The sequence below is a fragment of the Aethalodelphis obliquidens genome, unplaced genomic scaffold, assembly GCF_003676395.1.
Source record: "Aethalodelphis obliquidens isolate GAN/ISIS:26980383/991018 unplaced genomic scaffold, ASM367639v1 scaffold3, whole genome shotgun sequence".
Classification (NCBI taxonomy): Eukaryota; Metazoa; Chordata; class Mammalia; order Artiodactyla; family Delphinidae; genus Aethalodelphis; species Aethalodelphis obliquidens.
In genome coordinates, this window is record NW_020837947.1 from 77384289 (window position 1) to 77397706 (window position 13418).

Genomic DNA, 13418 nt, shown 5'->3' on the forward strand with positions numbered 1-13418 from the left:
AGCAGTGTTGATGTTACATGAGATGAACCTGTAGTCTGCATTTTGTTAAGCAGGCCTAGATCTTCCAGAAAACAGTCTGAAATGTTTATAAGTTTCTGAAAAAAAAATTTTTTTTTTTTTTTGCAGGGGGTGGAATATTTCTAACACAATTTTAAAGAAATAATTTAAACTTCCTCTTTTGTAAAATCAATGGGAGTGTGGATACTTAATGGAGGTATTGATCCAAATGTTCTCGATTTGTGCTAGAATCCAAGAATATGCATAAAATTAACACATATTCTCCAAGGAGACAAAAATCTCCTTTGACAGAGGAATGCAGCAACACAGAAAGCGACCTGACTCAGAAATCCTTGGCTGGATTTCAGAGGTCTGTACTTGGGATGAATGCTAACTGGGCAGCGAGTGACTCATTCCAGGCAGAGGTCACTTGGCACCACGCAAGCTGCTCAGAGATGCCCGGTGCTTCTGTACAGATCCCTTCTCCCAGTGCAACCCTGACTGGGTCTGGCCTTTCTGTGAGATGAGGAGAGACGGACCGATAAAAAAACTGAGTGAGGATTGAGGATTTCCTTTCTTTTGAGTGGAGGAGTTAAGATAGTTTTGCCTCTTTCTTGGCGGGGAGGAGAGAAATCCCTGAGGAGTGAAGCATCAGTGGCCCTGCCCTGGCTGTCTGGTGTTGCTTAGGAAACAAGGAAGGGGGTTTTCTAACCAGGTGGTTGGCCCCTCCTGCATCTTCTGTGATGCAACACTCCCTTCATCTTACTTTGATCCTTCCTGGGCCAGTTAGTCGACATTGACTTTTTGGTAGAAAGGGCTAGTCTTCCTCTAGACTTCTTCACACTCTTGTAAAAGTAAACGTGAGTATCTTCATAAAAGGAATCTGCTTTCTTCGGAGAAGACTGGATTGATTCTTAAAATGATTTATATTTATAACTATATAAATGACTGAGTATAGAAATGAATTATTCAATAAAAAGCATAACTTCAATGGAAAACATTTTTTGGCATATTTGTCTTTATATTGAAAGATTACCTGCAGTTGGGTTAAATCCCTCACCTGTCACTCTTATCAACCTGTCTAGTGTCTTTCCATTTTACTTGGTCATTATTTCACTAATCTATAATTAATTTCATTTTTACAATAGGGCTTTACTGGAAAAGATGGAGCAATGGGACCTAGGGGCCCCCCTGGGCCACCGGTAAGAATGGAATAGGTGACACTCTTATCTCCCCACCCTAAACCCCTAGCCCCACTTGCTAGGGAAGAGCCTGGTAACCTGACCTTTGAGGCATGTTCCATCTGTGCTGGGGGGCACACCGTCGAGGGAGCTACTTGTTTTTATTCTCCTAAATCAAAATGGGCTAGAGAAAACAGAGGTGTTAAAATAGAGTCTTTCTGTTTAATCAAGTTATATTTGAAAAACAACAAAAATATCCCTAACCAACCAGTTCCTTCCATGCCCATGTTAAGTGGTAGGTTTTATGACCTTACTGGTTACTTCCTGTTCTAGAATTTTAAGAGTCCGTAGCCTATGATATTTGAATTTTAAGGACATTAATTACCGAACAGGTTTAAGTCATTCAGAGGAAGTAAGTTTTACCCGAGTAGGTTTTCTAATTAAGATCTTTGGGGAAAATACTGAAGCCAATGATTTTGAAAGAAGCGTCCGTATACCTGCATCCAGGTGAGATCACAATTACATTGTTTGAGGGGATGGACGCTCCTCATGGCTTCTGGCTGTATATGAGGACTGGAGAGCATATGTTAAAATAATTCTATTATTTATGTTTAATATAGATGTTCTCAAGTAGAGTTGAAAATGTATAATAAGCTTTGATTTAAAGTATTTACTACAGATATTAAAATTTACATAATTGATGAATAAAGGATTGTTTTACCAAAATCTGATGATTCTATTTTAAGGATATCTTAGCTTTAGACATAATGTATTGACTAGTGATATTATAAATATTTTACTAAAAATGTTGCTAAAATGTCTTAAAGCTGTGCTGAAAGGAACGGGGAGAAATTCTTATGGTTTTGATGGGATAGAGGGTGCCAATATGATAGAAGAGGAGGCACCCTTTATTTGAATGCACCAAAGAAAAAGTGAGTTTCTAGGCTGAGATACAACTCCCAGGAGACAAGGGGAAACTCCACCACATGGAGCCCAGTTACCTTCTCAGTATTTTCCCCAGCCAGAGTTCACTCCTGTCTTTTGATGAGTTTTCTGGTTTGGTAATAGAAACAAACTAATAGGAATTGCTTTCTGCAAATTCACTTAGCAGCCAATCTACTAGGATCACAGTCTGTGAATAGTGAAACCGATTAAATATAGTCCATAAAGATTGAATGGGAATTTTCAAGATTTTTTTCCTCCATGTTATCTTAAAATTTGATTTTGCTCTTCCTTAGTATGTGATTATGTGCTAAAAGCTTTTAAAACCAGCCATGCTTTGCTAGTTTACTTTAGATGAAATTCTTCTTTGATGGTAAGCTTCCCTGTGTTGTAGGGAAGCCCAGGCTCTCCAGGAGTCACAGGACCCAGTGGGAAACCAGGAAAACCCGGAGACCACGGCAGACCAGTAAGTGGACGGCTTGCATGCCTAGTCATTCCACTGTGGCCATGAATGAGGAGACTGCAAGGCTGTGGCATATTTATGTTATCTCTGCTGTAATGTGTGTGAAGCATTTGCTGAAGCTCTGCTAAATCCATGGATTTAACTTGGTACTAGTTCTAAAAATTTTCTAAGTTATAACATTCTGGGATGAAAATTGTGGTCATAGGGTTTCTTTAAAAGGAGAATGGGATTATAAGCCAAGACACATATTTCTGCACTGAATAAACACTCAGAGCTGGGTCAGCAAAATCATTCTTTTTGTTTAGGAGCGGTATGCAGCTTAAGATAGAAAAGTACGTGATGGTGCATAGCGCCTCCATGGGTGCTCTGCAGAAGTTAACCCTTTGTCAGTATCCTGTAGCCACACTGCTGGCTCTTTTCTCTTGCGCTGAGGTTGCTAGAACATTAGTCCCAGAATTAAAAGGATTTATCTCACCCACCATTATACTTTTTTATTTATTTATTTTTTGCGGTACGCGGGCCTCTCACTGTCGTGGCCTCTCCCGTGGCGGAGCACAGGCTCCGGATGCGCAGGCTCAGCGGCCATGGCTCACGGGCCCAGCGGCTCCGCGGCATGTGGGATCTTCCCGGAACGGGGCACGAACCCGCGTCCCCTGCATCGGCAGGCGGACTCTCAACCACTGCGCCACCAGGGAAACCCCATTATACTTTTTTATACTGCCCTGCTCCAATTTACATCCAGTTTAATTTTCTTTTCATCAGATGTTTTGATTAAAATAATAGTTGAGATGGTATCATGCATATCTTCTATTTGCAAATCAGTATCTCCAAAACTGAATTCATAGCTTCTAAAATACCCAGAAGTATTTGTAATGACTGTTGGGCTCCATATTCTTCGTTACAAGCTCTTCCTTATTTGTATGTATGAGGAATGAATTTATTTTAAGCAGTTTTTTTTTGTCTGAATAGAATTCTGAAATATAAAAATTTATCTCAAAGACCAACAAGTCCAATTATTAGTAATGACACATCTATCAGGGCTGTTCTCTGAACAGAACTTCTCTCTTCTGAAGTATTGTCCAAAGTTATATAAACCCAAGCTTAAAAAATTTTAATGTCAAACTAACTTAGAATCTTCATGTGATATGGCCTGCCTTCTATGTTTACATAAAATTAAGCAAGCAGGATAAAGATGAAAGGACTCCTGGTGTACTTCTTACTCTGTGTGTACTCTAGTATATGACTGTATTACTTTCTTTTCCTCAATGAATCATGACAGAAACTTCACAAGAGCCCTTAAAAGTACATGGAACTTGTTAACCCTTTCAGAATTCTATTTCGTTTTACTATGACCGAAAGAGAGTCTAACGTAAGAATATCACGGATGTAATCGATGGCTGAAGTTAGAAACCTGAAAGAAACTTCTACTTCCTTTACTTGAAATGAGAGCTCTAGATACTGGCAATAAAGATGAGTTCTAAATCATACATCCTAGAACAATCTCAGAGTGGCAGTAAATTAAAAAAGAACACATGGGAACAAAGTAGCAGTAAGTGTAGAAAATAATTTCCTGAAATTTACAAAAGGCTCCAAACTAAATAATGTTTCCATAAGAGTCCAGTACTTTTAGCAAAGGGCAAACTCCAGTTTTGCTTATGAATATAATTTGGTAACATTTATTTGGACCTTATCTACCCCCTTTTCCCCCTTTACCTTCCTCATCCTTCTAAGGTAGCAAATTACCTCTCCTTTTCTTCTCTCTTCTATCTTACCTTTAGTTTCTAAAACCAAAACTAGCAGACGGGAGTATAAAGGTCTTAGGAGAGAGCTTAGCTCAGTCACTGTTAGCTTTTGTCATTAGCTCTTGGAACCAGTGGTGTCTTCTTGCTAACTTGTAACACCTGATGTTGTGTCGTGGATGTTTCCAGGAACTGCTGATGGAATATTTTTATTCATTTACTCAACACCCATTTGTTTGGTGCCTAAATGTGCCCGTCGGTGTTCTAAGGTCTAGGGATATAAACGTAAACAAGACAAAGTCCTTGCCCTCATGGAGATTCTAGTGGAGGATATAGACCCCAAAATGTAAATAAACAATACGGTTTCTGGTGATGATGAGTGATAACAAAGAAGAGAAACACAGAGTAAGGGGTTAGGGGGTAATTGTGGTGGTGGAAGGGGGCTATTTCAGATACAGCAGTCAGGGAGTCTGTCTGAGAAGGTGGAATGAAGCAAGGGAGCAGGCAGTGGGAACAGCGTTCCAGGAAGTGGGAACAGCATGAACAAAGGCCGAGGGAGGACGAAGGTGGCACGTGGAAGGAACAGCAGAGAGGCCCGGGCACCGGAAGTAAAGGGAGTGAGGGGAGAGGGATGAAAGATGAGGTCAGCTAGCTGGGCACAGGTAAGCATGTGGACCACCCAGCCCATGGTGAGGATCTCTTATCTTATTCTTAGTGTGATGGGAAGCCCTTGGAGCCAAAGAGCGACATGCGCCAATTTTCTTTTTAAAAATATCAGTCTGGCTTCTCTGTGGAGAACAGACTCAAAAGGGGCCAAATGGGTTGCAGGAGGACCAGTTAGGAGGATATTGGAGCCGTTCAGGCAAGAGTCTTGGAGACGGTAAGAGGCAGTTTGGTTTGGGATGTTATCTGACCATCAGATTTGTCAATGGTTTGGGCGTTCCTTTCAGCTGGCAGCCTGGAGATATACTGAAAGACAAAAACTTCTTGCACTAGAAGGAAGACTTTTTCCAAGATCCTCTCATGGCCAGTGAGAGGCCTGACAGAATAGGGACAAATGTTCTGTGGTTGCGTTTGGATGTGGGAACCACCACTTGGATTGAGCCCTTTAATAAGGGAGGCACATGGTTCCTTTCATGCCCAGTGCACAAAAAATCACTGGAAGGAGTTACAGATACATATTTACTTAGGGAATTGACAGAAAGCTCTTACTAGAACAGGTTCTTATGGGTTCTAACTGAACCAAGTTTAACCTCATGCACAACCTAAAGTAACCACCTGAGCTCCCCAGCCATGGTGATGTAAAGGAAAGTAGAATGGTAGCAAGGGCAATTTTACATGTGTTTCAGTTGCAGACCTGTATTGTGAATGGCATCATAAAATGTATGCACAGTACATAACTTCTAAATTGGTGATCATAAAATTCACAACTCAGCACTATATTGGAGGACACGTGCTTCTGAGAGAGGGAGAGAGAGAGACAGGGAGACAGATTAGATTCCTTTTGACAGACAAACAAAATGTGAGTAACATGGATGTAAATGTGATGTGTCATTTTGCTAATTTGTTAGAAAGCAGACCTTGCCCTCTTTCATCATCCTGTCCATTCATGAGTCATTTTAGACCATGTTTGTCAGTTTCTAATATCTGAAATTCCTATATTTCAGGGTCCATCGGGATTGAAAGGAGAGAAAGGTGATAGAGTATGTATTGCTTAAAATCTGACTTACAAATTTATATCGTGTGTTAAACATTGAACTCTGAAACTATGGAAATAATATGCTGATCCTACTTATTGATTTAATTAACTAGGGAGACATTGCTTCCCAGAACATGATGCGAGCAGTTGCAAGACAAGTCTGTGAACAACTGATAAGTGGTAAAATTTCTTTTCCTTTTAATGTATGAGTGTGTGTGTTGTTTTTAGTTAATTGCAGGAAAATGCAGTTTGTGTCATAAACTTTCAAAGATAGATGTTTCTATTTCCATGAGCTCTTATTTTTATACGTTGTCAGTTTGTTTTTTGTTTTTTTTTTTTTGCGGTATGCGGGCCTCTCACTGTTGTGGCCTCTCCTGTGTGGAGCACAGGCTCCGGACACGCAGGCTCAGCGTCCATGTCTCACGGGCCCAGCCGCTCAGCGGCATGTGGGATCCTCCCGGACCGGGGCACGAACCCACGTCCCCTGCATCGGCAGGCGGACTCTCAACCACTGCGCCACCAGGGAAGCCCACGTTGTCAGTTTTGTATCCTGTTAGATAAAGCCAATGATATTTTAATGACTAGCATTAAGATAAAACAATAAACCAAGGTAAAATAATAGCCTGTTATCCTTACATTCTGTCTGATAGAAAATTGTTTTTTTTTTTTTTTTTTTTTTTTTCCTTTTTTTTGTTTTTCCGGTCCTCGGGCCTCTCACTGCTGTGGCCTCGCCCGTTGCAGAGCACAGGCTCTGGATGCGCAGGCTCAGCGGCCATGGCTCACGGGCCCAGCCGCTCCGCGGCATGTGGGATCTTCCCGGACCGGGGCACGAACCCGTGTCCCCTGCACCGGCAGGCGGACTCTCAACCACTGCGCCACCAGGGTAGCCCCCTTATTGGGTTTCTTACTAATAAGTCTTATTTATTTTTTTTAGGTCAGATGAGCAGATTCAATCAGATGCTGAATCAGATTCCAAACGACTACCACTCTAATCGCAACCAACCAGGCCCGCCGGGTCCTCCAGGGCCCCCTGGCAGCGCAGGAGCCAGAGGAGAACCAGGGCCTGGGGGGCGGCCAGGCTTCCCGGGCACACCAGGGATGCAGGGACCCCCGGGCGAACGAGGTAGGCATTCCTGACTGCTGCACAGGGATAAAGGAAGGAATCTGCAAGCGTAGGAGCTGGGTCCGGTTGAAAAGCATGTAGAAGACTGGACTTAGCAAACTACACTGGTCTTGTTCGGACAGCCCCAGAAGAGCCGTGCATCCATGAACCTGTCTTTCTCTTTAGGCAGTTGCAGGCTGTAGAGATCCCTGTCTTAGAAAACAGGAAGATTTTGTCATGAGAGCTCAGTAAAGACAACGCTATTTTCTGATTGTTGCTGTCGTTAATGGGAAAACTGTATCCTGGCAAACTGAATCAGGCATAAAATCTTATTAATTGTTTTGACTGGCAAGAGCTGGGCAGCAACTGAATGCAAGCAGCCCTAAGATTTTGGATCTAAATTCTTCTGGTTCCTTTATTCAGGGCCTGGAAACTGGTCTTATGTGTTTATGTGGCTTTAATTTCATGGTAGATAAGTGTAACTGAAGGAAAAGAAGAAAAACAGGATTATGTGATTCCAGATGTTTCAGGATGCTGGGTACTCACTTTTGTCAAAGTGATGGCTAACATTCTGCGGAAAACGTAGATATGTCTATAATTCCGATTATTTAGATGAGGTACTGATAGGGCTACTAAAGATAAGATACCTTTAAGATGTCTTCAGTGAGTTGTAACTATTTATTCAAGATTTCTGTTCTTAATTACTGCTTCTAAAATAATATATTAGATGTGTTTGTTTTCTTCAAGTAATTTTTCCCCTGACTTGTAGCCAGATTTGTTTCTTGGCCATGAATCTGGAATTACACAAATGTCTAGAAAGAATTTGGCTTAAAGCGTGGACTTCTGTGAAAAATTGGGTTCTGCTTTCACTACGGGAAACGAATTACTTGAATCAAGTACTATCAGTTCCGATGAAGGCTACATGTTTCCGGATCATTTTCCCTCTGTGTTTTCCCATTTTGTGCTCGCTTAGGTTTGCCGGGAGAGAAAGGCGAAAGGGGTATTGGATCTCCAGGACCTCGAGGGCTGCCTGGCCCCTCAGGTAGGTTTGCTAGTACATCAAACAAGTGAACATATCATTACCGAGAGAGCATACGACCCCACGAGATGCACAAACTCATCCTGTTAGCTTCAGGCATACTGACCATCACGGAAGGTATTTTAGCAAGAAGTTATAGAGGAGGTTATACCTCATTTTTATGTTCTCTTTGTTCAAAAATGTTTCAGTGCGTTCTATTTAAGCATTTACTCTAACTTTAATATAGGAGGGTTTGAGTTTTAGTGACACAGAGGGCTGTTGTTTTCTCTTTATGGGATTCCTGTTTGTTTTGTTTGGCCTCATAGCCTTTAAGGATGCTGTCATTTCCTGTTCCTTCTGGTATTCTTTAAGAGGTCGCTAGTAGACCGAGGAAATATACTCTCATTAGAAATCCTGACATGCTGCAAGATTTCATTCACAGTTTCTTTATTGATGTTTTGCAAGGAAATAATAGTTGTTCTGTGCATTTTGTTTACTAGATTGAAAATGAATTTTTTTCTTCGTTATAAGGTCCGTGAGACCCTTGCAACCATGGTCAGTCCTGGAGGTTAAATCTTTACATTTATGTTAACCATGAGTAAGCGTCACTTGATCCAGAAATAGCACTGCTTCACATAGTCTGGAGGTGGAGCAGGCAACCCGAATGTCTGCCTTGGCTACCACAGCCATTTCCTGCAGCGAGTCTTACCTCTAAGACAGTGGGAGCAAACCAGAGAACTCACTGATATCTTTAGTTTGGCTCAATTCTTGCTAAGTCAGTTTTCTTTGAATAAAATCATTAACATAGTTGGATTTTTGGCATTAATTCTTGAATCACTGGTAAGAAAGTTCTACACTGGGTCATACTGCTGATTCCTTAAGGAAATATTTTCTTACCATACACTAGTGAATCGTCTAGTCTTGAAGTAGTGGAGTGCCGAAGTATTGTTGACTGCCTCAGGAGATGTGTTTGACAAGAGGGGAAATATTTCTTTTAAACCCATAATAGGTCCACAAGGAGAATCCAGAACGGGTCCACCAGGGTCCACAGGTTCAAGAGGTCCTCCAGGTCCCCCTGGTCGTCCTGGAAACTCAGGTATCCGAGGCCCCCCAGGTCCTCCTGGATACTGTGACTCTTCCCAGTGTGCCAGCATCCCATACAATGGACAAGGCTATCCAGGTATGTTGTTGCCATTATAGGGACCCAAACTCACCTGAATTAAAAAACCTTTATGGAAATGAAGTTCCCTAGGACGGAAGGAAAGTTGATTTGAGGATTTCTTGAAGATATCAACTCTTTCAGTTGTATGTTTTGTTATTCTCTCTCAAAAGAATTAATGTTAATTTTATAACATTATTTCACTGTTAGGAGTTGAATAATTATCTTCTCCTCCTTTCTATACTTCTGCACTTACCAAATCACATCATAAACCTCTATTTCTCTTGGGAGTTCAAAGAATGCTACCAATTGACTGGTTTTTTTTTTGTTTTTTTTTTTTAACCCTAAAGGCTGGGAAGAGGGATTTGTTGAATACAAGAATATATCTAAAAAACTGTTTTGAGACTCTATTGTGTAGGCAGACTATTCGATAACATGGTGCAGACAACTGAAAATATTTCACTATTTCACATTGTCCATGGAATTAATATTTATAAACTCTGGGACTTAATGTTTTTAGAGTCAGTCATGAAATTCTAGTACTCGACAATTACAGGAGGCAGAAGTCTCTTAAGCCTGACTTTGGGGACTGTGGGGATAAAGGAGATATGCTGATCTGAAAATAAATATATTAATGCTGTGGGCAGCGGTCAGCGGTGACCTTTCCATCAGCACACCCTCGAGCATCTTGCAAGTTTTAAAAATGATACTGCTGTTTGATATGGTTGGCTACTAGCAAGTAGTGCATGAGTAGTTGAATATCTAAATATCTATATATCTATATATTTATGTGCATACTTACCTATGACCAGAAGTAATCATGAATCGTAAATTTCTCAAGCAACCCATTCACAAAATTACAATTTCACTCTTTATAAAAGAAATTTAAATTACCTCTGCCTTCTGGTATGTGTGAATAACTTGAAATATATGGATATATACATATCTACTTTAACCATTACATACTTAGATGAATGTGTATAGATGTTTTTTTGCATAGTAATTCAACTTTTAAAAACTATCATCTTTGACCTGTTTCAGGTTCCGGCTAACAAATTTTCTAAGTCGCCAGCGCTGCTTACAGTTTGAATACATGAAAATCCTGTTTCTGAGATGTTTGCGCACGTGCTTATTAGGAAATGAGTCTGTATGGAAATCTCACCACAGATATGGTTAATGAACTGGGTGGACATCATAACGGAGGGTGGAGACTCTTTATACTAACTTGAATGAGACAAAAGCAGTGGTGTTAGTTTATAAGCCTGATGCATTTCAGTAATAATGTAGAAAAATATTATTTAAAAGAAAACGTTCAAACACACAGCTCATGAGGAGCCTCCGCTTTGAAAGAGGCGCATAATAAAACTACTAACCGCAGAGATGATGCCATTTTGAGAAAAACAATTAACCTGGTTCAAGAGAAATACTTTATGTAAATAATAAACTAATGACGGCTTGTAAATGATTTGTATGTGATCCTGTCCACTAAAATCACTTAACAGTCCTGTACAATCAGCTTCTGCCTGCTGCTTGCTCTCTGCCGGAATAACACCAAATAGAATCTCATCTCTCGCTTGTTAGCGATGTGTCTGATTCAGGGCATGTGTCTTACTATGATTACCTTTTGTACGTGTACTTTCATTTGGATTTTGTAATCGCAATTTTCACACCAAAGTTTGAGAGTCACTTCTTCTCTTCCTGTTTCGCTGTAGTCACTGGAGGTCCTCACCCACCAGCTGTAACTCAGGCCGTGGGAGAGACAGCCACAGAACATGTCATGTACTGTATATTACCTGGTGATAGTTGATTTTCACCTCCAGAGTTCAGTTTCTAGGAGCCAATGTCACTTCCCCATACCTCCTCATCTTTCCAAATGGTTCTCTGAACTGAGGAGTTTGAAGTCATGAACGGTTACTTGGGGATTTGCAATATCCTACCTAGGTTGGTTTACAGTTCTCCTTGGCCCAGTCTCTGACCCTTCCCAGGTATTTGTGCAATGATTGTACTTACTGCTGGATCTTTGAAGGTTAAAAACAAGTGCCATTTCATTATTGATCACCAAATTCTCTCTGCAAATGGAAGCAATGGGAACATTGTAATTTATCTATTTATAGTTATGAGATTAAGACTGGAGGGCCATCCCCTCGGGTGATGATTTAGCTTTTGCTGTGTGTGTGTGTGTGTGTGTGTGTGTGTGTGTGTGTGTGTGTGTGCGTGTGTGCCTTCCAAATCATGCCATAACTGTAATGTTGAATCGGACAGAGCCCTACGTGCCCGAGGGCGGGGCCTACCTGCCTGAGCGCGAGCCCTTCATCGTGCCGGTGGAGCCCGAGCGGACGGCGGACGAGTACGAGGACTATGGCGCCGACGAGCCCGCCGAGGAGCGTCCTCCCCATGAGCGCTGGCGGCGCGCCCTGCTCCGCGGCCCCCGGCAGTGAAGCTGACACCTGGCGCGCGCGCGCGCGCAGCACGGCCAGGCTGGGGGGAGGTGTTGGGATTCTCATTTACAGGTCAGACGGAGCAGTGTACGTGTTATCTGTCACGTTTCTTCCGGCGTTGCTTCATCCGAGAGTACCCTTTCTGGCTGTAGAGAACCTTGTTCCTGCAGGAAGCCTAGCTCGCTGCACGCAGTCTGTAGAAGTCTTTGCCTTTGCCCTTGAAGTGCTTGCCAAATACTTTGTTCACAAAAGCTGCAGGGAGAGAACGTGCCTAGTGCCATTAGGTAGCACAGCGGGAAGCCTCAATGAAACTCTTAGGTTAAGCAGTTAAGTCCTGGAACCCAGAACGACTGTGTATTTCGAGAGGGCAGTTTATCTTTTCCAATGCTTATTTGCAGTTCAATTGCATCCCGATCCAAGCAGTTCCCCTCCTAAAACCAAAAAAGAGGGAAAAGTCAACTCTGTTGCGACTATTTATCTTCCTCTTCTATCTTCTGTTATACATTAGGGCATAGTATGCTCTTATACGTCTCCTTTAACAACCACAAACCTTAAGCCATGTAGCTGAAATTATTGTATCAGCTGGATACAGTTCCATATTGCCTTAAACCTCCTTGTTTTAGACACGCTAACATTTATACCAAATTGCAGATTATTCTGCAGAGATGGAATTGCATGTTTGTGTTGTACATTTAGTATGAACTTTTTTTTCCCAGAACATAATGTTTCTTAGTTATCAAAAGCAGTTGGAAAATGTTTGCAAGACTATGAACATAGAATTGCTGCTTTTATATTTTAACTGCAGATTGTGAATTTCACTGCCTTATATTATTTATTTCTGAAACAAAAGAGGCATTTTTCAATAAAACTACTGAAAATTTGACATGGTATGTTTTTTCTTTAATGGCCTTTTGGACTGTCCAGGCGGTTGTTAAAACAAACAAGTTCATATCCTTGGATACAGTTACAAATCTTGCTAATACTATTAAATTATGCTAAATAACTTTAGATTTTTAATTATGTGGTGAAGTCATAGAAAGAGGGTAGTGAGAGAGCTTTAAAAAGCCCAGCAGATTCCAAAGGCTTTATTAGGAATGTAGAGGAAGTGTGGGTTGGTGGAAAAACAACTAAGTATCCTAGGAGACCCCAAACAACCAAACAACCTTTAACAAGCCACAAGATTTCATATGCATTCAGTCACTTTCCTATACCATACTTTACCCAATAGCATGTTTAACTGCAAAAAGGATAATCCTTAATGGAAATGTTTACATTTAGTGATACCTTCTTTTTTTTTACTTTTACGAACACAATAACATCATTTTAAATATCAAAGAAAACAATGTAAATGTTTGTTTGAAAGAACTGACATCAATTGAAGAGAGAAGTACTGAAAGAACATTTTCCACAGAGCAAAACATCTTGAGTTAAATGCTCCCTGGAGACTGCGATCAAGAGGGTCCCCAAGAAAAAGAGGAAATTCTCTTCCAAGGAGGAGCCTCTCAGCAGTGGACCTGAAGAGGCTGCTGTCAGCAAGAGCAGCAGCTCCAAGAAAAAGAAAAAGCTCTGAAAGCGCCTCCCAGGAAAGTTAGAATGGACATTTCCCTAGTAGGGCATAACTTACTGAGATATTTCCCAACCCATCCCCTATAGCCCAATAAAAATAAAAAAATTCACGAG

At 41.2% G+C, this 13418-nt stretch overlaps 1 protein-coding gene across 3 annotated transcripts in view; it reads left to right on the forward strand.

Moving 5' to 3' along the window:
* Positions 1-12621, forward strand: part of COL12A1 (collagen type XII alpha 1 chain) — a 114827-nt gene extending 102206 nt beyond the window's left edge. For 2 of the 3 annotated variants that reach the window (XM_027092305.1, XM_027092313.1), the window contains 8 exons: positions 1146-1199; positions 2515-2586; positions 5990-6025; positions 6135-6201; positions 6956-7144; positions 8097-8165; positions 9151-9321; positions 11563-12621. In XM_027092305.1, the coding sequence (XP_026948106.1) occupies positions 1146-1199; positions 2515-2586; positions 5990-6025; positions 6135-6201; positions 6956-7144; positions 8097-8165; positions 9151-9321; positions 11563-11738 (834 nt within the window). In that variant the 3' untranslated portion in view covers positions 11739-12621. Of the gene's footprint in view, positions 1-1145; positions 1200-2514; positions 2587-5989; positions 6026-6134; positions 6202-6955; positions 7145-8096; positions 8166-9150; positions 9322-10341; positions 10959-11562 lie in introns of those variants that run through there. The other variant, XM_027092322.1, reaches the window with a different exon arrangement.
* Positions 12622-13418: the final 797 nt, after the last annotated feature.